This window comes from Xiphophorus maculatus, chromosome 3 (assembly GCF_002775205.1).
Source record: "Xiphophorus maculatus strain JP 163 A chromosome 3, X_maculatus-5.0-male, whole genome shotgun sequence".
Taxonomy (NCBI): Eukaryota; Metazoa; Chordata; class Actinopteri; order Cyprinodontiformes; family Poeciliidae; genus Xiphophorus; species Xiphophorus maculatus.
The window spans coordinates 16,253,907-16,277,208 of record NC_036445.1 but is presented as its reverse complement, the minus strand read 5'-3'; the positions used below and the strand labels follow the sequence as shown (position 1 = coordinate 16,277,208).

The window sequence follows — 23,302 nt, the reverse complement described above, 5'->3', positions numbered from 1 at the left end:
ATAGACAGAAATATTAATAAGAAATTTGTTGTGCATTTTATTTTCCTATTGCAGCACTGGCAGACTTTATAAAGCCTCAATTTTAGAGTCCCTACAGAAACGATGAATAATGCATGAGTAAAACCTCTTATTCTCTAAATTTTAAATGGCTTGCTGTTATCAAAATAACTTGATCCATGTAGCACTCAAAGGCTTGCACGCAACACAATGTCTTCTGGGTATTGCAGAAGAAAAACGGCACAAAGTCCAAGTTCAGCAGACCCTTATTACAAACCTTTTATTTTTATTTCTTCTTTACTTAATAAGTTGTCTTTTAACCATAACTTAAAACAATAATATCAAAAAAAAACAACATGTAATTCATTAATGAATTATGTTAAACAAATAGAGTAGCTTACTTCCTAAATCTGAACTTAATTACTAAAATGGGAAATTAAACAACTGACTAACTTGCAAAAAGCTAAAAATAAGATTTAAGCTTTGGACTCCCTCTACTGGCTTACGAGGTGGCCTGACAAAAGAGACACTGAGACATCCCCTCATTTGCTGCATGCTATATAGGACACAAAAAATTTAAATAAGAAAGGACACAAAAAGGAAGGGTAGAAGGACAAAAAGAAGGAAGGTAGGACACAAGATTGAAAGGACAAAAGTGAGAAAGAAACAAGGACAGAAGGAAGGAAATCGAGACAGGGGAAAGAGGGACTTTACATCTCATTCCCTTTAGAGAGAATGATAGAGAAAGAAAATAAATAAAAACAAATATCTTTCCTTTCTCCAATTTTTTTCTTCCATTCATATCAAGAGATGGAAAATCTTGAAATTAAATTCAATACTCTGAGGCTGTGCAGGAACCCTGCCAACTAAGAGTTTTGAGTTAACGCACTTGATCAGAAGTTTGTTACTGACTCTTCTCCAAGGTCTCTTATCCAAACAACTGCAGACAGGCTCATTACTCTAAAAGACAACCTTATAGACAGTAAGAACTGATAAAGTTTCATCAATACTATTGATCCCTTCTCACCTGCATGCATGCACAATCATGATGGACAGAGAGGGCATTCACATTAAACAAAAGATTTTCAACAACCTTTCACACAAAACTTGTAAAAAGACTAAAGGGACAACAACCTTTCCCAAAATTTCAATGGAAACATGCTTGAAATTTCACCAATTTTCTATGGCAAAAGTCATTTAGAGCTAACACTTGAGAAAAGGGTTCCGCTATGGTTAAAATTGGTCATATTTAATGTAGTTTGGTAGACATTTGGACCAGTGGTGAGAATGTATGAATTGATTAGCAAGAAATATACCTAGCATGGGCATAAGAGATGACATCATGAGTGCAACTAGAAGCTGTGAAAGCATGTCAGAAGACTGAGGGGAGACCACAAGACACAGAGACAGAATCAGACAGAGACCAGCACTTTACAGAGTTTGTTGGGGAAAGTGTTTCTAGTTTCCATCAGACAAAGTAGTCAAATTGTGCAATTCCTTGACACCATACACTATGTGTTGCCACACTGTGTTGTAACCAGCAAGACCAAAATCATTGGTAGCTGCACGATACAACCACCCCAAGTCTTGGAAATACAAATGTTAACTCCATCATAAGATTTTAAATGATTGTCATGTTGTTAGATGCTTCAGCAACTTCCTATATCACAGCTGCAAGACTGGAAATACCAAAACGTATGGTGTTTGTTCAACACTTGGGCTACTTCTGAATGAAAATCATTACACTACCTATCACTGGTTTGAAGCTTTACCAAAGTCAGACCCTCCCTTTTGGTGCTCAGCTGTTTATGATCAGTGAGTATGATGATGTTTAGATATTGCAGATGAAAACAAGGCAATCATCACAGAAGGGTAGTTCTCTGGTACAATTCAGGAATGCGTACTTTAGTGCAGACCTTTGGGACGTGGGAGAGAAACACTTAGAAGAGTCCAGCTTCATCTGAAAAAAACAATTAATATATAGTTGTTGTATATAAATAACTCAGTATAGTTCTCAGTATTAATAGAAGAGAACAAAAACAACCCTGTTTCTTTTTAGTACAGAAATGTACGCAGCACTCAGCACTCAGCACTATATAATATAATTCTCAGTATCCAGTTGTGTCAAACTAATTTTCATGTTCGGCCATATAAAGATCATGAATATGCTCAAAAGATCAGTTGTGGCAGGATTTATTCATAAAACTACCCATTAACAAACTGTTAAAACATGCTTTTCTCTGTGTAACTAATGTTATTTGACTGATAAAGTAATATTTAAGCACAGAAATATTATCTTAATATTCTTGGCCGCCATAAGTGATTATGGTGGCCAGATTTGGCCCCCGGGCCTTTAGTTTGACAGATGCTTCACTACTCTTCCTTTTGATTTTAAAATGCTATAAAGATGGTTTCTACTCTGTTTTGTAGAGATTTAAAAAGGGTTTTTGCAGACTATAGAAAAATCTTTAATGCATCTTTGATATTTTAAAAATATTTTTAAAGAGCCATATACAGGATGTCTAAATACAAGCCGTTTTTCTTATTTGTGGTCGAGTGAAATGAGCAAAAGGTGGATTTTGGTTCTTCTTGTCATATTTAAAATAATTAAAACACCAGCAAATAAAAATTGCTACATTGTTCCTTTTGTTGATAGTATCACACTGCCCAGATAAAGTTGAGTGCTTATCACACATCTAAGTGTTTTTAAGAAAAAGAAGCACATATTTTAATATTGGCTACAAAAATAACGTCCCCCCCGCCACAGCCACAGTAAATGAATGCTGCAGAGTTAACTGTGGCCAAAAATATTATCTAACGGGGCTTTAAAAAAAATTTTTGTATGTATTATTATTATTATTATTATTATCACAAAGAATCTCATTGCATGTAAATTTATACATGTGACCACAAAAAGAAAGGAGGCTTGTATATCTAAAGGTTTTTATGTTATTTTTCTTAAATACTTGGAGATCATTTGATAAGAAATTTGTCCAATAGTCACCAAACAGTTACAATCAAAACAGTGCGATTTTCTGACAACACAAATGAGTAAGATAGGTTCAGACAGGAAGTGATGTCCATGTAGTGTAGGAAGTAAAACATGTAAAGGCAGCAGATCGACGGGGTTGTTTTACTGTTGGGTTTGCAAGCCGCCTCGACGCTCTATCTTTTACTTCATGACATTTTTAAGATGGACGTAAGATAATAAACAGGAAACTTTATCTTACACATTCAACTTGCATTCCGTGATCTAAATAACATTCCCTAGCTTTTTTTTCCATCATGTTTGTTCCATCGCTGAAACTCGTCTCCACTTGCTATTTATGAAATGAGTGATAGCCCCGGGATGTGACTCACCTGTTGGTTACAATTTTCACTAGTCAAACGAGTTCAAACGAGTTCAAACTGCTGGACTGGTTTCACCGAAGTAACCATACTTACGTGGCTTCATGAATCCACTCCCACTTCAAAGTCAACTCTGGAAATCTGAGTCCCGGGTGGATTGTGTAGTTCACTTCCTCCTTTAATACTGAAGCACTGCAGGCTGAATGTTACTGAATCAACAAGCGCCGTATGCCCCCGAGCAGTGAGTCGAAAAGGGGGGGGAGTAGTACACAGTAAAAGTTTTACTAGTTTTAATTCGGGTCATTATGAGTGACTTGAATGTAAATGGGGCTCTGACTCGCAGAAGAAGGGCGACTCTTATAGAAGGGCGAGCTGCGAGGGTGCAGGCGGGGAACGGGGATTCTGCAACGGGCACGGCGAGCTTAGTGGACGGGGACTTCAGCCTCCACGATGGACAGAGGATACTGGAGTGTTCCCTGGAGCGGTCCGCTGCAAAGAGCGAGAAAAAGAAACTCAGGGGTGAAGTTGGTGACCGACTGAGGTGAGAGAGACCACCTTAGAAAGAGCTGGACGTTTTTAGGCGTTTGTTTTTAACCCTTAACCACAGAGGATGCAATAGGTACTTCTGCAGAGAAAAGTTTGCTTCATAAATGTTGGAAGTAACCTCAAATGTTATGGTTGTCCAGCAGAAAGTGAGAATAAGTGGGCCTGGGTGGTCTGATCGCCTTAAACACGCCCTGTTAGCTCTCTCTTCACATGCACTTATTATTCATTCAGTGATACTTTTGTCGTAAAGCTCCTATGAGGTTTATTTTGTATAAGAAACTAATAAAAATCCACATAAATCGCATAACAAAAAGTAAACCTGCCTGTCTACAGCAACTTTGTTTCTCTCATAGCTCATTAAACGTGAACTAATTCCGTCACACCAGGCCACGTGACATAACACTGTTTTCAAAAACAACTTGACTAAATCCTTATCTTTATACTGCGTTACAATTTTCTAAATGGTGAATTGGTGAAATCTTCATTGTTAATTTTATTTAAATACCACTCCCTTAAAGAATGGGACAGAAGTTGTCTTTGTATTGTGCAACACTAATGTGTTTTGTGAGTGACTAGTCTTGTTTGGCACCTGCTGTTGTAAGATAACCAGAATATGGTTTGACGTGGTAAAGCTAAAGTTAGGAATCCCTTGTCTGAAATTGAATTAGGTCATATTTTATTTAGAAATATGACCAAATAATTCTTAATTATGCACATTATAGAGGTATAAACCAGAGGTCCTCAAATCCAGGCCTGTAAGGTTGGTGTCCTGCAACCTTTAGATGTGTCTCTGTTTCAACACCGAGTCAAATACAGAGATCATTATTAGCACTATGGAGAACTTGACTACATACTGAGAAGGAAATTCAGCCGATTGATTCTGGTGTGTTGGACAAAAACTGCAGGACACGTACATGGATTTGAAGACACCTGGTCTAGACTTTGATTAGGCCATTCTAACACATGGATAAGCTTTGATCAAATTCAATAATTTGTTGCTCTAGCTTATGTGGTTGTTGTCCTGCTGGACTGGGGACAGTCTCAAGTCTTTTGGAGCCTCAAACATGTTGCGTTTTAGCCTTGTCCTGTAGTCTGATAATTTTTCTTCTCCGCACTGAATAAATACATCCCCACCACATAATTTTGCCCACACCATGTTTCTCTGTGGGGTTATAGTGTTCTGGGTATTGTGTTTGCTGTGTCTACTGCACGGGTTGTGGCAAAATGGATGTTCGATTTCTCTAATTCTCCTTTCTTATAAGGACCCATTTAATAAATCAGGAAATCACTGAAAAGTTAATTTAGTTCAGTAACTCAATTCATTAAATATATAAATTATAATACTCATTGATGTTTTCAAGCATTTAATTTAGTTAATTGTGTTTTTTTTTGTGTACAGCTAATAAAAGCACAACATTAAGTATTAGAATATTACATCTGACCAATAAAAAAAGCAGAAATGATGGCTTAATGAAAAACATGTAATACCTAATTGAAGCCTATTTGAATATGTATCTTAATGTATTAAACATGATTTATTTTTTGCCTGACCTTTCAGTTTCTGTACTTTTGAAAGAGGTTCATAGAATGATTGTTTTATTTCATTGTCTGATTTTAGGTTTTGTTTTGTTTTGTTTTTTATAGAAACTTTTAAATGCAGCATTTGCTGGCAGTAGTTCCAGAAGTGATAGGTACACAAAATAGTTTTTCAATATTTTTGTGCTTCCTTTCTGTTATTATTTTCCTATTTATTTTTTTATTTTTTCAACATTTATTGCTGATATATTTTATGCAGTGATTAATGCTGACTTTTGAAATACTCAATCTGTAAAATATGTTTTTAATTCCATAATGTGACACAGTAAGCTAACTATTTGCACATTTTTCATTATCTTATTTATTAGAATCAGGTTTGTAGCAAAAGACTTATGCAGCGCAGTATTATTACATGTTGCCTGTGGTTCTTGTTGGGTTCATTATTCTGCTCTCTACCAAATTTGCCTTCACATCTGAGTATGTAGGGTAATGAGACACAAATGTCTCTTCTCTTTAGTAATCAAACTTTGAAACACATTTTAATTTTACTCTAGAGTCAGATGGATTTAAATTGCTCTTCTGCTCATCATTTTATTTGTTTGGTTGCTGTAGCTGTCACAAGGCACAGGAGTCTCTTTTGAGTTCTGCCAGCGGTTATAGGAACTACAGAGGAGTAATCAACTGGTGTGTGGTGATGCTGGTAAGTTTTTGTTTTTTTGTCTTTCCTCAAGTACTTTAACACATACTACATTTAATATATTTCATGGATACTGCTACCACTTTTTACTGCTTATGAAATTATTGTGTCAGCTCATACATCAATTTTAGGTGCTAACATTTTCTAAATTTATAACCAATGAGTTTTCAGTTGGTGCTAAAAATTATATTTCAAACAATTGACGGTCAGCTGTTGTCTCAGATCTCAAAATTATCAGCTTCACTTTACTGAAGAATGTGAACTTATATTTCTACCCAATCAGTTGTTAATTATTTTGTCTTTAGTCAGATGTTATAACAGTTGTTTCCATTAACATTTAAATTATACCTGAGTCTGTTTTTTGTAAAATCTGCTTTAATATTATCTTTTAATAGGACTACATAGATCAGATGAAATTATTACAATAGGTAACATCAACAACATAAAAATGTACTTCATAATATTTGAAACTAGACTTGATTATAATATTGAATAGAGAAAATATGTATTACAAAAATGATATTAAAGCAGCAAATTTCTTTTCTGTCCTTGTTGATTGCCAGGTCAATAAATGATACAGATAAATTTGTGTTTCTTTCAGTTAATTGAATATATTAAAGCTAGGATCTCTAACCATTTTCATCTATTGTCATTTTGATCTAATACAAAACCAGAAAAAGGTTCAGGGCATATGCTAATAAGAATAATTTCATGCTGAGTGTATGTGTACCGCCTCTGTCAAAGAACTTGCTGCACATTTTTGTTCTTCTTTATGAGTCGTAGTGCTAAGAAAAACAAATGATATTGAACTAGCCACAGTGGAATTAGTAAGTCAGATCAGAAAACCAGTTTCAGGAAGGAAAAGCCTCGCAGGTTTTTCTCTGTATTTGTAATCTGTATAACTGCGAAACAATTTGAAACTGTGACAATGTTTTTTGTTTTTTTTCCCTGATGTTCTGTGTTTTGCTACAGGTCCTGAGTAATGCTCGTCTCTTTTTAGAAAACATTTTAAAGTGAGTATGTTTAAAAAAACTATAAAATAACTTTTAAAGTTGTTTAAGAGTTATTTAAACAACTTTTTTGTTGTGTTTTTATCCAATGGAACGGGGATTTTTATGTGACTATAGTCTCATAAATTTCATGTGAACAACTACTTGTTATATACTTGTTTTTATGTATCTTTAAATATTTTGTTGCTCTTTAAAGAAGATGCTTTTCACTCTGGAAGTACAGATATATTTATTATAATAATTAAAACAATTGAAAGTCAGTTTTGGGCCGTGAAACTTTACCTGTTAACTCATTAACAAAACTCACTGGAGCTCTGAATTCACCGTTGCTATCAGAAGTGGAATCATTTGGTGATTTTAAAGTCAGTGCTTCAAACTCTCAATACAGGAATTATGTAAAGTACTTAATTATTTAAAGTTCTCAATTTTAGTCGTTTAAATAATGTATGTTCTTCACAGTAATGGAGACATTGTTATTTCAAACATTTCTTTGCATATTCTTCCAGGTATGGTATTCTTGTAGACCCCATTCAAGTGATTTCCTTGTTTCTGAATGACCCCTACAACTGGCCTGCAGCGTGCTTGTTGATTGGTAGGTAAAAATTTAATATTATTGTTTACCAATATTGGTAAACAATACCAATTGCATTGTTTACAATACAATTGTAAAACAATTGTATTGTAAGGGTTAGGGTTAGGGTTTAAAACAATTGTTTTAAACAACTTCAAAAAGTAATGCATTTTCTTTGGTAATCTTTTTGTGCATTTAATATTGTTAAAAAACATAGGATAGTTTCTGGCAGGTTCACAAAATATGCAATATACATTTTCTAAGTATGTCACTGTTTGAAAACTAAATTAAGACTCATGTGTCTGTGCTGGGAAACAAGCACCAGATGCTGGTTTTGTAATTCAAGATTTTGTATGTGAGTCTTAAGTCACCAGACCAATAGGTGGCTTGAAAGGAGTAGTTTGTTGAATGTCTGACATTATGAAGGTGAAAAATCTTCTGAGGGATTTCCTACAGAAAGATTTGTTGTGTTTTGGCACCATATTTGAAATGACTGTTAGTCGTAGACACAATCTCTGAAGGATTTGGTGAACTCTTTCAGGTCACCATAGCTGAGAAAATGCTCATCACACAGGTCTGTTGATCAAGTGGATGATGAATGCATGAGTTAACCTCAACAACAATAGGTGAATTATGATTCTTCACCAAACATAAAAAGAGAGAGACTTCTGCTAGACGAACACAGCAACGTTTTTTTATGCAAAATTACATGTCTGAGCTTCTGTTGACTATGGTAATTAGAGACAAAGAGAGTTGATGATTCAATCATTCAGGAGTAAAAGGAGGAATTTAACACTAGATTTACTGCATTGCAGTTTATTAATGAGTTTTAGTGGCCTGTAGTCCTTGCATGTCATTAAATTAAACAAAATAAATTTTTTTAATTCTGCTGATAGTAATACCCATGTTTTTTTATTTATGTAGGCCACTGACACATTTCTTACCCAACTAGACATGAACAGTTTTGTACTTACAGAAAAAAAAAACAAGTAGTTCTCCAGACTGAGGTATGAAGAACCATAGTTATGGTTGGAGGAGGCACCTAATAAGATGACTATTATTCCTTAATCCAGTCAGGCGATGTTGGATTCCTAAGCATGGGAACTTTGCTGCATACCTCCCCCCTTCTCTGTCTTACAATTGTAATAGCCACTGGCATTACAAAGATCTATGAAAAGATCTATCTTTCTTCATTTAATAATGACTTTTTATTCTTGCTGTCTTTTAAATCTGTGTATGTGTCGCTAATGACGTAATTACAACCACCTTATAAACTGAGTTTTGAAGGAAATGATTACCAGTGAATGAAAAGCAAACATGCACAGCTTGTAGTGTCACCCAAGACACAGGAGGCACATAAGCTTTTAAGATAAAGCAAAACAGACTGAAAAAGAAAAGAAAAAAGCATGAGTATAGCAAATCTAACTAATGTAGCTAAGGGACCAAGAAGGACATTTAAGAGTCTGTTGCAGGTTTGTTGTATTGATTACTAATGTATATAATTGGAAAACTATTCTATCAAACTTCCAAGACAAATTAGTAGTCATTTATAATGATTTAGTGGTTCAACTACTGAATAAACTATGGGTGCAAAAATAATCAAACAAATTTAGACTTTACATGTAGCATGCATTATATTTTGATACCACAAAACATAATGCATGTTAATTTAAAAGTCATTTATTTGCAGTTGAGGAAAAACATTTTGTATCTAAAGCATGTTTTTAAATTCCTCTCTTCCTCAAGTAGTGCAGTGAGTTCAGCCTCATGTAGAACTTGCCTTGTTTGCAGCAGCACACAGGTGCATGCTGTGCACTGCTGCAGTTTCTTCCATATTTATCCTTATGTTACATTGCAGTGAAGGTCTGCAGCAGTGCAGCTCGCAGTGTCTCTAGTGGGACAATCACCTGCCCTATATACTAACACTGGTACTCTCCTGCAGAGAAAGGGGGGAGGGAGCTGGGTGGTGAGCAACAGAGACAGGAGAGGAGAGGTAAGAGTGGAGTAAGGGAAGTGTTTAATGGAAGATTAAATTAAGTGAGCGAAGGTGTATGGAGGGCTGTGAAAAAGGAAAAGGGGTAGGAGATGGGAAAAGAAGAGGTAAAATTCTGCATCAAGACAGGGAAAGAGCTTGAAGAGAAGAGAAAATAGATGGAGTTAAGGCAAATGACTGCAGAGACGGCGGGTAAAGAGACAGGTGAGAATTGGAGTTTCTTAACAGTGGCATGGACAGGAGCAGAGCTCATTCCCCCACAGGGACACCGAGAGTCACTGCAGAAGCTTACACACACATTTTAACTCTCAAATGATGGTGCCTGCCAGCAAAATGGATAAAGTTTGCAAGGCCAGCCTTAAAAAGTTTTACATGTAAGGAAGTGGCTTATTAGGCGTATCAGCTTTTTTCATTGCTCTGCAAATGTGGTGCTCTGAAAATGCCACATCCAACAGGTTTTACATGTAGGAGCTAGACAAGTTATTACAGTTAGAGACTTAAATATTTCACTTCAATTTTAGGTATCTAGCAGTAATTTGTGTTGTGTTATTTGGGGGCAAAAGATTATGTAGCAGTATTTTTATTTGGCTTCAAACAAAATCCTGTTACAAGCTTTATTTGTGTTATTTTATTACATTGTCATTGTACACAATGTTAAAAAATGTGATGTAATAATCCTGTTTTATGAAACCTCGTATTATTTAAATGTGCTTTAATCTACATTTCTTAACATTGGTGTATTAGAATAATTCTTTATTGGCATTATTTAATCAGTCAGTTCAATCAATTTCCAGAGAAAGATTTAAGTCTAACATAAAGTGAGGCATTTACTAAAGACAAACTGATCTAACTTCTTTCATATCAAAAGTAATTACTGATATTTACTTTTGTTTACTTACATAACAAAAGTAAATATCAAAATACGTTAATGAACGTATTTAACAATAAACAATATTTACTTTTGTTACGTAAGTAAGTACCGTACTTTGATATTTAATTTCAAATTCAAAAGTTCTTTATTTTTCATTCACTCAATTTAATATTCCGCTAAACACTTCCTTTAGGCACCTGTTTTTTTTTAAAGGCATCAAATACAAAGCTTTCAAACGCATATATAGAAACATTGCAGTACATCATATACAAAGTGTGCCATAAAAGGTAATGAAGGTCCCGAAGATAAACTAGAATAGAGTTTCCAGCATTAACATTTATATCATTAAGTTTAGACCAAATTAATAAATATATTGTATAAAATTTTCATCACAAGCTCTCTCAATAGCTTGCTCTGTATTTTGGCCATTCTTTCAACCAGAACTGGTGTAACTGAGACAGCCATTGCTTGTCTGAACTGAACTGAAATCAGGGCTTTGTGTAGGCCACTCAAAAACTTTGACCAATGTTCTTAAACACTTTTGTTTGTATGCTTATGGTCACTGTCTGTTTGGAAGACCAATTCACACAACATTTTCAACTTCTTGGCTGATGTGGTAAGGTGTTACGTCTATACTTCTTCATATTGTAATTTCCTCATGATACTTCCACCTCTGTACTTCAGAATGTAAAGATGGCTGTTGTGATTAAGTCTGCTTTCTCTAATCTGTCGTGCATTTCTTCAGTGACCCCTCAAGGATTCAACATGTTGTTTGAGTGAGATCTTTTTTCAGCTCCAGATGGCACTACAAAAATATGTTATCATTCCATGACTAGGCCTGCTACAATCAACTCTCATTTGTATAATGGCAACTACTCAGGATCGTTCTTAACATGATTGGATAATTGTCATTACTGATTGGATCCACCTGTATATCAGGCACTTCTCAGGGAGACATTTGTTTGCTTTCTTCTTTTATAGAGGTGATCTGAGCTCAATGTGCATATTTTTGCTTGGAACCAGCACATAGTTTTTTTATTAAAAAGTAACAAAAGCTTTTAGGCCTTATATTAATGATTATGCTATAGATTGGTCTGTTTAATTATGATGGTGTAGAAATTAACTGAGAGAGATAAATCACTAATTGCAAATAATTGTGTGAAAATTAATCATGTACCAAAACAATTATGGCTGCTTTTTGTGTTGGTTTGCAAAAAAAAGTAGCTTATTTCTTTCTGCTAATGTGCAAAACCGAGTGTCTTTGCTTTCTGGGTTTTAAGCATAAAGGTGTAAATAGTAATGAAGTGGGTCTTCGACATTTGACACTTATTTTAGTTTGTCTGTTAGAAAACTGCATGATGAATCCTTGATGCACAGGGATTTAAACAGCCATCCATCGCTCCCTGCTGGTTAAAATTATAGTCTGTGTCTCTAACAACAGTGTCTTTTTTTTTTTGTGTGAATTTGATTTAGTTATTCAGGATTTGAATTAGTCTTTTAAAAATTTTCAGTACAATATGTTACAGAAACAGTCCCAGACATTAAAAAAACAAAACAACTTCTGTTTATTTTAAACCAATATACTAAGTGGGTCTTAACTGCATTGTTTTCTCAATGTGTTTCAGTGTCCAATGTGTTTATTCTTGTGGCTCTCTACACTGAAAGGCAGCTGTCGAAGGTGAGCAGAGAAACTATACACTTCTGAACATTGCGGTCTTGTTTATTTTAATGGAAATATGGAAGTTAGAGCTTTCCTATTCTGCAGAAAAAATATTAAGACAAGCTTGCTGACTAGCCGAGCTCCCTAGCTGCATCTGCACATGTTAAATGGCAAACTGTAAAAACAAATCATTTTTCACCATCTGCATTCAGTTCACTTTCTTGGTTGAGTTAGGCTCTGCCTGTTTGGTATTATTGTGGAATATTTTCAGTTTTTCACTCTCAAAAAACTAAGTAGGCCAGCATTTTCACAAATGTTAACAGTTCAAAAGTTTAAAATATTCAATTTTACCTCCCAATATCAAGGCTGTGACAAAAAGTTAAAAGTTTAAAGCAGTTTTTTTATGTAGCAGTGCGTAGAAATTTGGCAATAATTTGGCCATTTTAAGATTTGATGTAAAAGTGCTTAAATTTCTCTTTTTCTTGTTTAACCAGGGTTCATTTAGTGAATTTACTGGATTTCTGGTCCACTGCATTAATTTATCAATCTTGCTAACATTTCCTGCTGCTGTGGTGCTGTGGGTTCCCTCTATGACGTCAGGTAAATGTCTCTTACTACTATCTAACAAAGACAAATGATCTTAAACAAAAAAAAAATTGTTATCCAGTTTTTTAGATAGGTAAGCAAAACTATATTCTATCCCTACAAAGAACTGCTTAACATTGATGGTCTGTTAAAAGGTATTTCCCAGAACAAGTCATAATTGTAGTCGGTCAGCAGCAGTAATGAACCAGTTGGTAATACCTGGATTGTTTCCAGTTGGCTGTAAAGACAAGAGCAGGTCAAGAGGAGATGGAGGAAAGGAAATGAAATGAAAAGAGAACAGATGAGAAGAGAACATGAGAGTTGCCAAAGGGGGCGTGGCTTGTAGCGTAAGGTCATCCAAGGGTCTCTTTATTATGTCTTAATCAGGCAGCTTGACATCAACAATGGCTGTTTTCCATAAACCATGCAATATACCAATGGTATATTTGTATATACCATTGGTATATTGCATATATACAGAATATATGAACACTATATACAGAATATATTGTTCTGTATAACAGGACAGTGGACATCATGTTTTTTTTTTTTTTGTTTTTTTTTTTTAACAACTCTGTGATAACTCTGGAGTTGCCTAAAAATAATTTGGGCACCTTTTTTACACCCCCAAACATGATGCTGCCATGCTTCTGTGTCGCGATTAGTGTTCTCAGGCTTGCAAGCTTGCCCCATTTCCTCTAAATGTAGCAAAATTACGGCCAACGATTTATTTTTTAAGGGCATTGGACCACGGGACATTAGGGTTGCACTGATTGCAGTTTTCTGGCTGATCTCCGATTACCAATATTTAAAAAGCCTGACCTGCCAATTCCCAAGTATAGCAAGAAAGTCACTGGGTTGGTAACAGTGGGGTGACTATTGTTGACTTCACATGTGCAGATGTGACCTGGTGGGTGGGTCTGTCAGTCAAACCTCTCTCACGGCAGAGCAAAGAAGGACAGTGGTTGATTTTTAGACCTTTGCCAAGGCTGATGAAATCAGTGGAAAAGCTCATCTTCACATGTAAATATCAGTCAATCTCCCCAAAAAAGTCATTGTCCCAGTGGGTGTTTGAAAACTGTAATGTTTTGTCTTGTTTTACCTGGATGTTGCAATATATTTTATATATGCTTGCAGAGTACAACTGTGAAAGTATTCTACTAAAGGCAAAATTGTGAAACTTGAAAAGATAAATATTTCACAGGGATTTGCACAGTTGGATTTTTTTTTCATTCCAAATGTGTAACCAATTAGACACAAACTAGAGTATGCAGTTCTGTTAGTGTTGCGTTAGTGCAAAGTTTAGTTTTCTAGATTTTGCTATTAGTCTTGCAACTTTACCTGAGTTAACAAACATACTTGAACCTAAGTCTCCTTGTAAAAGCCATTTATATTTGGTCCCCCGGTAAATCATTGGTTTAAGAGAATGCCACTTTGGGTGGCATTCTCTTCTGTTTTTCCTCTCATCTGTTCTCTCCCTGGGAGGTGAAGGAGCGAGGGAGTCGCTCCATCTGTCTGTAAGCTCTCATCTCTGCTGCTGCTGTGCACACAGGAAGGGCAGTGGCAGAGGGCAGGTGTGTGTGCAGACATTTGTATGTGTGTTCAGTGTGTTTTAATGTCACATTTTGGATGAGTTTAACTCCATTAACTTCGGGTTCAGTTTGATCCAATTTATTTTGTCTTCAAGTAAATGCTTGACTTTTTTTGCCTGATATTTAAGGACTTTTTGTAATATATTGGGATAACTAGCTAAACATAATGATCTGTTTTCAATGTCTACAGATATTGTCTTCATTAGTGTTTCTTGCAATGACATTAACCACATTTTGTATTGAAAATAAGAAATTATAAAATTGTAACACAATTATGGGATTGTTTAAAAAAAATATGACTGGTACTGTGAAAACCACTTATGGTTTGCATGACATTATTCTCACAATAACTCTAAAAGGCCAAACACGAGGTTCTTCTCACAAGGATACAAGAAGATTTTAAGGTAGCAGGAGGGTTAATACAAGCACCCCTGACTTAAAATATTAAATAGAATGAAAAATTTGAGGATACCCACTTCTCAATGTTTACATCATGACACATTATAATAGTTGCACAGATAAGAACAAATCCCCCTTATAAGTCATCCTTAATTTAAAAGATTTACTAAAACTAAGTGATAATCGGACACGATAACATTAATGAATTTATTAAAGAGCTCATGTTTATTAAGAGTGTGTGACTGGTAATTTAGTTAATGAGATATTGTTTAAAACAGGTCTTTCAACTAAATACTACTCCAATAAGATGTTAAAAAGGCACTTTTTTTTTTTTTTTTTTACATGTAATGATGAAGTAGGCTTGATTATTGTTATTAATCTCAAAAAACACATCTATACTTGTATGTATTATTTGAAGCTTTGCTCTGAGAAGGAAAATAGAATTGGAAACCTCTCTGGTGATTTCTCTTGATTTGAGTGGGTGACTGAGAGACAAACTACTGGCTCCTCTGGGATGTTTTCCCATTCGAGCTTTGCCCCCGCTGTGTGTTCATGATCACAATCTACAGTTGCTGATTTGGACACGGTCTGACTGTTTAGAGGCCACACTGAGCCGGAGAGGCAGATGGTTAATGGATAAGATCTGCTGTGGTTTGATGCCAGGTGTAGTGCAGACCTCCTCTTCGCACTGTTGGCACAACAGGAGCGATTTTATTTGTGTTTTTCTGGTGACATATGAGCATCTGTTTGTTCTGTGACCAGCACTGTTTCATTTTACAAAACGTATGGTGGCTATTGATAAAGCTCAAGTATAAAAACTACTCAGCTAGTGTTTGTGTGCTCTAAAATAACTGCAAATGCCTGTTTATCTACTATGAAATCGGTTTTGCCTTAATAATTAGTACACTCAAATTGCAAACATAATAAACATGTTTTCTGTCTCCTTTATTTTTTTTATTCTACCTTCATTCTCAAATGTTTTTTCCAGCTTTTGCTGATTCTTTTTTTTTTTTTTTTGCCTATCTCCTCCTACTCCCTTTATCATTTTCTTACCAAACCATGATTAAGCATGTGTGTCTTCATGTTGCAACTTTTTTAGGAGGGTTACTTTGGTATCTCACATTACTTTTTCTCTTCACTTCCTGTCAGTTGGTGGTGCGATTGCACTTGGCATTTACACAATCCTCTTCCTGAAGCTGTATTCGTATAAGGATGTGAACTTGTGGTGCAGACAGCTAAGCACCGCCAAGGCCAAGAAACTGTCCAGGTCACTGTCTTGTAAGTCATCCATATACATGCATGCTGTGCATCTTTTGGAGTCCTCAAAAGTTAGACATATAATATTATATTGATCACATATGTTATATTTCAGCCTCTTCTCAAATGTATTTTTGTATTGTAACTCCCAATGTTGCAGTGACATCTACTGGTAAATTGTGTAACCAAAATTACAGTCATATTCATTTTAGTTACTCAGTTTACCACATTATATTGATTAGTTACACAGAGCCCGATGTTTTTAAATGTTTTTTTTTTACTTTATGATGATTTTTGCAATTACAGCAAATGAAAACATGACATTTATTATTAGAATATTATATCAAACCAATAAAAAAAAATAATATAGAAATTTGGGTTTAATGAAAAATATGCTCAATACCTGCTTAAAGATTGTTTTCAAAAGGTGCTTCTAATCTGACAAACGTCATTGAAATGCATATTCTAATTTTTGAAAATGAAATAAAAAAATGTGGAATATCTTGAAAATACTCCATTATATGTACAAAGTGTAATCATATCATCAACAACATCAACATTATTAATGCAAAGAGCCATTTTTTTCCTTCTAAAAATGAATTTAGCATAAAGCCACAGTTTATACTTGACTCTTTTACTATAAATCTACAGATGGTATGGGCTTAGAATATAACAGCTGTTTTTTCATAGAATGTATTGTGAGGAAGATGAAATGAGGCTGGTTTCCTATTTCTATATTTACTTAAAATTAAGCAAAATAAGCATCTGCTAAAAACTATTTAGAAAACAAATTTTACACCAACGGGGCATAAATGGATAGTAATCATCATCTTTCGACATTAGCAGACCATTGTCAAAGTTCCCCATAAAAGATGCATAAAAACCTACAGAAAATATTTTAAACTGTCTTTTCTCATTGTCTCTTAGTGAAACTGTTACTCATTTCTATTTCCTTTTTTTTCTCAACTATCATAAACCACATGGGCTCTTGAGCTAAAGATTGCAGGCCCCTGACCTGAACTCTGTCTGATTGTCTGACACAGGTCCTTCATCACAGCAATTTAAAGGAGGTGAACAGAAAGTGTGTTACCCTGGCAACCTTACAATCAAAGGTAATGAAATGCATTGCACTCCAAACTATTTCAGTAATGTTTGTGTGGAATTCTTCTCTTTGTCACGTTTTCTGACCTCTCCACCAAATTTGCAGATATGTACTACTTTGTCCTTGCTCCGACTTTGTGTTATGAGCTCAACTTCCCTCGATCTCCTAAAATTCGCATTCAGTTCTTGCTAAGGAGGCTGTTTGAGATGGTGAGGAAATATTTTGCTATGTTGAGCATCTGCCCAGTGTGTTAGACAAATGTACAGTTCATATAGTCACACTATTTTAATGATGAATTGAGGTGATATTCAATACTCTTACTGTAGTAAATATTAAAAATAAATTGTATTTACTAGTTGGGTTTTTTTCTGTCCCTGGTTGTAGACTTTAAAAATCCTATACAGCTAATGCTTGACCAAAGACCCCAGTGTAGGGCTCCTGCTCAGATGTAAAATGTGTGGAAACATAAAGTGTTTATTTTTATGTTTCAAGTTTTGTAAAAATAATATTAATTATGGTAAAACATTTGTTTTCCCAGAGTCTTTTTCATCTTTTAATTGTTTTGGTTTCTTTCCTGTATTATTGGTGCTTTTCATTCTCTGTTCCTTATAGATCATCTCAGTTTTTATTTTCTTTTATTGTTGCTTAAAATAATCTATTTTTCACAAATTGGCACTGACTAAAATTTTTCTCCCTTCAGCTGTTTTTCATCCAGCTTTTAGTATTTCTCACCCAACAGGTACAATCTGATATTTATTACTGTTTTTTTTTACTCGGAATTAAATTACAATCAAAAGCTGCATTTTTAAAAGTGTAATATCATGTCCAATATATCTGATTGAATTTATCTGATATATATATATATATATAAATTAATTAAAATTCTGTTAAATATCAAACATTTTATATTTTCAATGTACCAGAGATCTGAAAAGTTAATTGAAACTTTTTCTTTGTATAGTGGATGGTCCCCATCATTCAAAGCTCAATGAAGCCTCTTGAAGTAAGAAAACTAAATCATTGATTTTAACTTTCACTTTTGCTCACACTGCAAATTTTTAAGTGTGCTTTGAATCTCCACCAGGACATGGATCTGTCCCTGATGACCGAGAGACTTTTACGATTAGCTGTAAGTAAAGTAATTTCAGAAATAAATTAAGGTGGTCAAATGTTGGCTTTTGTTGTGTCCACATCTGTAAATCTCAAATATTTGCGAGATTCACAATGATCCATAAATTTGAGCATGAATGTTATTATTTTTATGTTTGCTTATGTGAGCATTTACTTTGTCTTTCAGGTCCCTAATCACTTGTTATGGCTGATGTTTTTCTACTGGTTCTTCCACTCATCTATGAATTTCACAGCCGAGCTGCTGCGCTTTGGAGACAGACGGTTTTACAATGACTGGTGGTAGGTTTATTCGTGTCTGTATATTGTTACTGAATTTTATTGGTGCATGCAAGCTGTGTGTCATGGACCGGGACTCTGACTTGCTGTCGGTGCTGCAATCTGCCCCTATGTTACTGGGAAAGAATTTGCTATTTAAATGTAAAAATTAAGAGATTAATATCAATTGATGTTGAAGATGGATTAAATTATTTTCATCTGTAGGCCTGTCACAATAATCAATAAATCAATTAATCGCATCTAAATTTAATACAAACTCAATAATTTCCATTGGCATGATTTATCGCTTATCTCTTTTTTTCTCTTTTTCTTCCAAAAACGAGGTGACAAAAGTCTTCAGTTTGGTGCTCCGGTCTCATCTGGCCCTTTTTTGAAGGACAAGTTGTTGAACAAAGTCTTCAAGATTTATTTTATTTGTCGTTTTGTTAATTTATTTTGGGTATCTAAAATGTCTTCCAGTTTCAGTATTAAATGTTCATTAGAATTTAAAGTTTATTGATCTTTTAGAATATGTTGTTGCATTATTATTTTGTCATTAGCATTATATTATTTAAAAATGATCTCAAAACAACAATATTATCGTATATCGCAGTAACTTCTGGAACAATTTATCATCCAGCAAAATTTGTTATTGTGACAGGTCTATTCATGGTTTGCTTTTAGGAGAGCAAGACTTTGAGTTTTTACTTTTACATTTAATCTTAGCACATAAAAATAATTCCTGGCCATGGATCTCACTGATATTATAGTAAAGTTTGTTTTTATTAATAAACTGTGGTTAAACAGTAATTTTTCAGGAGATGCACCAATCAGTTTTGTGACTATACCTAATCTTTAGTGTAGAAAAGCCTAAACCTGCTGATACTAGTTTTAGTATTTTAGTCTTCTCTCCTCTGTTACAGTGTTCAGACTGAACATAGTGGTAGTTACATAACCCAGTGAGACTTCTCTATGGTGCATTAGCTGATTGGAAAAAGATTAGAATATTTTATTTCTGAAGAGCTTGTTGCCTGTCAAACTTTGCAACTGATCAGTTCTGTTAAAAACTATTCAATCTTTCACTTAATCACAGTCTGGATTTTCTTTTATTGCTCAGGTTTGATTCACCAATTCTAAAACCTGTTTTAGGAGATTTTAATGCTTAATTTTTTCCCTTCAGGAATTCTGAGTCAGTGACTTATTTCTGGCAAAACTGGAACATTCCTGTACACAAGTGGTGTCTACGGTAAATCACCTACACATCCAAACATATTCTTATCAATATACATTTAATCATTGGATAGACATAACAATGAAAAAAGGAGAAATCCATTTTTTTCTAATGTTTAAATGCAATTTATCAAATAATTAAATGTATTTTCTTTTATGACTGTTTCACTTTGTAAACAGGGAATGAGTGTGTTAAAATTCTAACTTTTCACATTTATTTATTTTCAGTCAGTCGCAACAGACTAAGAATCAACTATGGCAGTATTTGTTTATCTCTGCATCTGTTCCTCTATTAGTCATTTCTACAAGCCTCTGCTGAGAAAAGGATTCAGTAAAATGGTCAGCCAGTCAGCTGTCTTCTTCCTGTCGGCGTTCTTCCATGAGGTAAGACAGTCAGTCTACATGTCTCCTTCTACTTATGCAGAATATCATGTAGCACACACAAATACAACTGCAGCATAGATGTGGTGCACATGTTCCACTATTGTTATGTTTTTGTTTCCTCCCTCGGTTCTTGCTTTAGTACCTGGTCAGTGTCCCTCTCAGGATGTTCAGACTCTGGGCTTTCACAGGCATGATGGCACAGGTGAGAAACCAGATATAATTTACAATATAACAGTAGCCCCTAAAGTGATCGAATCAAATATATATATATATATATATATATATATATATATATATATATATATATATTTGTTTGTTTTGGTTTTTGTAGAACTTCCAAATTGTTAGGTTTCATTTCCAAACAAACACTTATTTTTAAAGAATTAAACAAATAAAAATAATATTCTCAATCCAGTGGCATTACTGTATTGATTTATTTAGCTATTCATTACATTACAGTAAAGCCAAGTTAATTATAATCATTTTGACTGATGCAGGAGCTTCGGTATGATTCACTCAAAGTAGAAGCATAATTTCCTTTATTCACAAGGTGGCACAATTTGCTCCATTTTTTCCATCTTCCTCACTTTCTTTTACATCATGAAAGAACAATAATAACAATCATTTATCAAGTAATATCAGGAATAGAATATTTGATGTTTGTTGTCCCCAAACACTAAGTATAGATGACTTTGTGCCACACTACTAAATAAATATAAATGTTAGCAGTCTATTTTATAGGCTTTTAAAAATTTGGTACATTGTTTAAGTGTTATTGTCACTTATAATTGCAACAAGTAAAACAAATTTATTGTGATAAATGTGTCTTATTGATTTATATAATAATTATTATTCATTGAGTTTGAGATTTTATTATACTTGGACATCAAGATAAAAGTATTTCTGATAGTTGGGAGCCAAAATCAAAGAGATTCTCCTTGGAATAATAACACAGCACTTTTTAGCAGATGTTGGACTTCAGTTCCAGTCTATTTTTGGTCTTGGCTTTAAAAGTCGGGTGAATGGTCAATATTTAAGTATTACCAGTTTACTTTTGCTTATTTTTTTCCCTTTTTTTTTTACAATACCAGAAACTATAGTGCTCCATTTAAAAACAAATAGTTTCAAGTAGTGACTGCTGAGAATTTATTGTCAAACAAGACATTAGGAAAAGCAGAAATGATGCAGTGATTTACATAAAGATGAAAAAGCTGAGTTAATCTGCTCTGACCTGTGAGTATCCTGAACAGTTTATTGAATAACATCTTTCCCAACCTGACTAGATCCAAATGCCTCGACAGAACCAAAGGATTTTTTAGTAATTTGATCATTGGGTTCTTTAAATTGTCTTATTCAGTTGTACTAAATAAGACTTACAATGCAGACTGCCGAAGGAAAACCCCCCCATAAAACTCTAATTGTTGGTCAGTAAAACAAAATGACCATTTATTCCTTTAAACTTCTCAGCTTCCATTAGCATGGCTTGTTGGCCGCTTCCTGCGAGGTAACTATGGAAACGCTGCAGTGTGGATGTCCATCATCATTGGCCAGCCATTTGCTGTTCTGATGTACGTCCACGACTACTATGTGATGAACTACGGCAATGGAGCAGAATAATACACACACAAACCAGTGCAGCTGCTCAGACCTTGTTTTTTCATGATCTCCTCCCTCTGACTCTCCTGCATGAACAAACACATAAACGGTACTAATACACAGCAATGAACTAATATCACAGTCTACATCTCAGGATAATCTCAGCAGGTTTTTTTTAAATGATTATGTCATGTTTACGTAAAACGTCTTGTAAACTTTACAGATGACAAAAAATGTAATAATATTAAAGTAATCATGAAGTAACACTCTTAACTATAGCAGGGCCATAGAAAAACTGCTAATTGCAGCTTTATACTCAGGTGATCGGTACATTAGTGTCTTACTAGAATGTATGAGTAGGGGCTGAAACCTCTAGTGAATGCAGAACTTATATTTGAGTGCAAGAAGATATAATATTGTTCATATCTTTGTGATGTTAATTTGATTCTCTGGCTTTGTAATTACTGAGGAAAATGTATTTCCATCTATCCATCCATTGTGAGGAGGAATGATTGTATCCGGCAGGATTCTGTTGTCTTTTTGTTTTAGGATTTTTTTTCACCAGTTGCTGTAAAATCAACAGTTCTGTAAGTACTGTTGACTGTGAGATTTGTATTATTATTTTTACCTAAAGTGCCATCTGAAAACATGTCTAGTTTATTCAAAACCATTATACGTTAATCTTTGTGGACTATTGCCAAGTGTCATATTATGAAACAATGTCGTACGAAATAAATCTGTAAAGAAACTGGAGAGGACATTTTATTTTAAATTGTTGTATTTTTATCCACATAGTGGTTATGTAATGTAATTTGTAAGGAACAGATTTGACCATTTGTACAGTTACTGAACTGTAAACATATTTTTCATAGCTTTTTTTTTTTTAAAAAAAAAAGGAAATGCAAAAGCACATATGAAAGTGAAGGTGTTCAATGAGTTTTGAATTTCCAGAAAAAAACAGTCGTTAAAGTACTACACAGTTTTTTACAGACAAAACAAGAAAATACTTCCTGTTGTTTTTTTTAGAGACATAAAAGACCCGTCAGTGTTCGACTTCCTGAGCCAAACAATTAGGAAATCACCAGGACTCTTAAGCTTGATTGCATGCCAGGAAAGCAGTTCAAGTATTTTGATAAACTTCTTTGGACCTCGGATTCATCAAAAAGTTTTTTCTATATTAAAAGCTGCAAAAGGATTCAGCCTGTGTAGATGTTCACCTTCCTGGACGACAACCACCCACCCAGCCAGAGCTGCAATAGAGTGGTTTAAATCAAAGTATTTCAATATTACTGAACATATTACTGAATGTTCTAGCCAAAGTGCAAATCCAAATGAGAATCTGTTGAAAGACTTGAAAATAGTCGTTCCGTTACATTTCTCTCCCAGTCAGACAGAGCTTTAAATATTTAGCAAAAAATGATGGTCAGAAGCTGGAAAAAGTATTAGATTCATACTCCTAGAGACTAACAATTGTAATTCTCTGCAAGGAAAGGTTTTTGTACATTTTATTGACTTGGGTTTTTAAATAAAAAAAATACATGC

General features: G+C 34.4%; 1 protein-coding gene across 1 annotated transcript; it reads left to right on the top strand.

The window, feature by feature from the left end:
* The first annotated feature begins 3,110 nt into the window (after positions 1–3,110).
* On the top strand, positions 3,111–22,518 carry LOC102220430 (diacylglycerol O-acyltransferase 1-like). The gene is made up of 17 exons (XM_005804703.2): positions 3,111–3,886; positions 6,040–6,127; positions 7,097–7,137; positions 7,641–7,726; positions 12,195–12,247; positions 12,724–12,829; positions 15,955–16,083; positions 17,106–17,174; positions 17,270–17,373; positions 17,865–17,903; positions 18,126–18,167; positions 18,249–18,293; positions 18,462–18,574; positions 19,731–19,796; positions 20,077–20,164; positions 20,304–20,366; positions 21,632–22,518. The coding sequence occupies exons 1-17, from the start codon at positions 3,651–3,653 to the stop codon at positions 21,779–21,781; spliced, it is 1,518 nt and encodes a 505-aa protein (XP_005804760.1). The 5' UTR covers positions 3,111–3,650; the 3' UTR covers positions 21,782–22,518.
* The last annotated feature ends 784 nt before the right edge of the window (positions 22,519–23,302 follow it).

Bases quoted from the DNA above. Each gene is read 5' to 3' on its own strand.
- LOC102220430 (XM_005804703.2), top strand. From the start codon at position 3,651: ATGAGTGACTTGAATGTAAATGGGGCTCTGACTCGCAGAAGAAGGGCG. The intron at 17,374-17,864 runs GTGAGGAAATAT...TTCTCCCTTCAG, and splicing joins TAAGGAGGCTGTTTGAGATG to CTGTTTTTCATCCAGCTTTT. The intron at 18,575-19,730 runs GTAGGTTTATTC...TTTTCCCTTCAG, and splicing joins CGGTTTTACAATGACTGGTG to GAATTCTGAGTCAGTGACTT.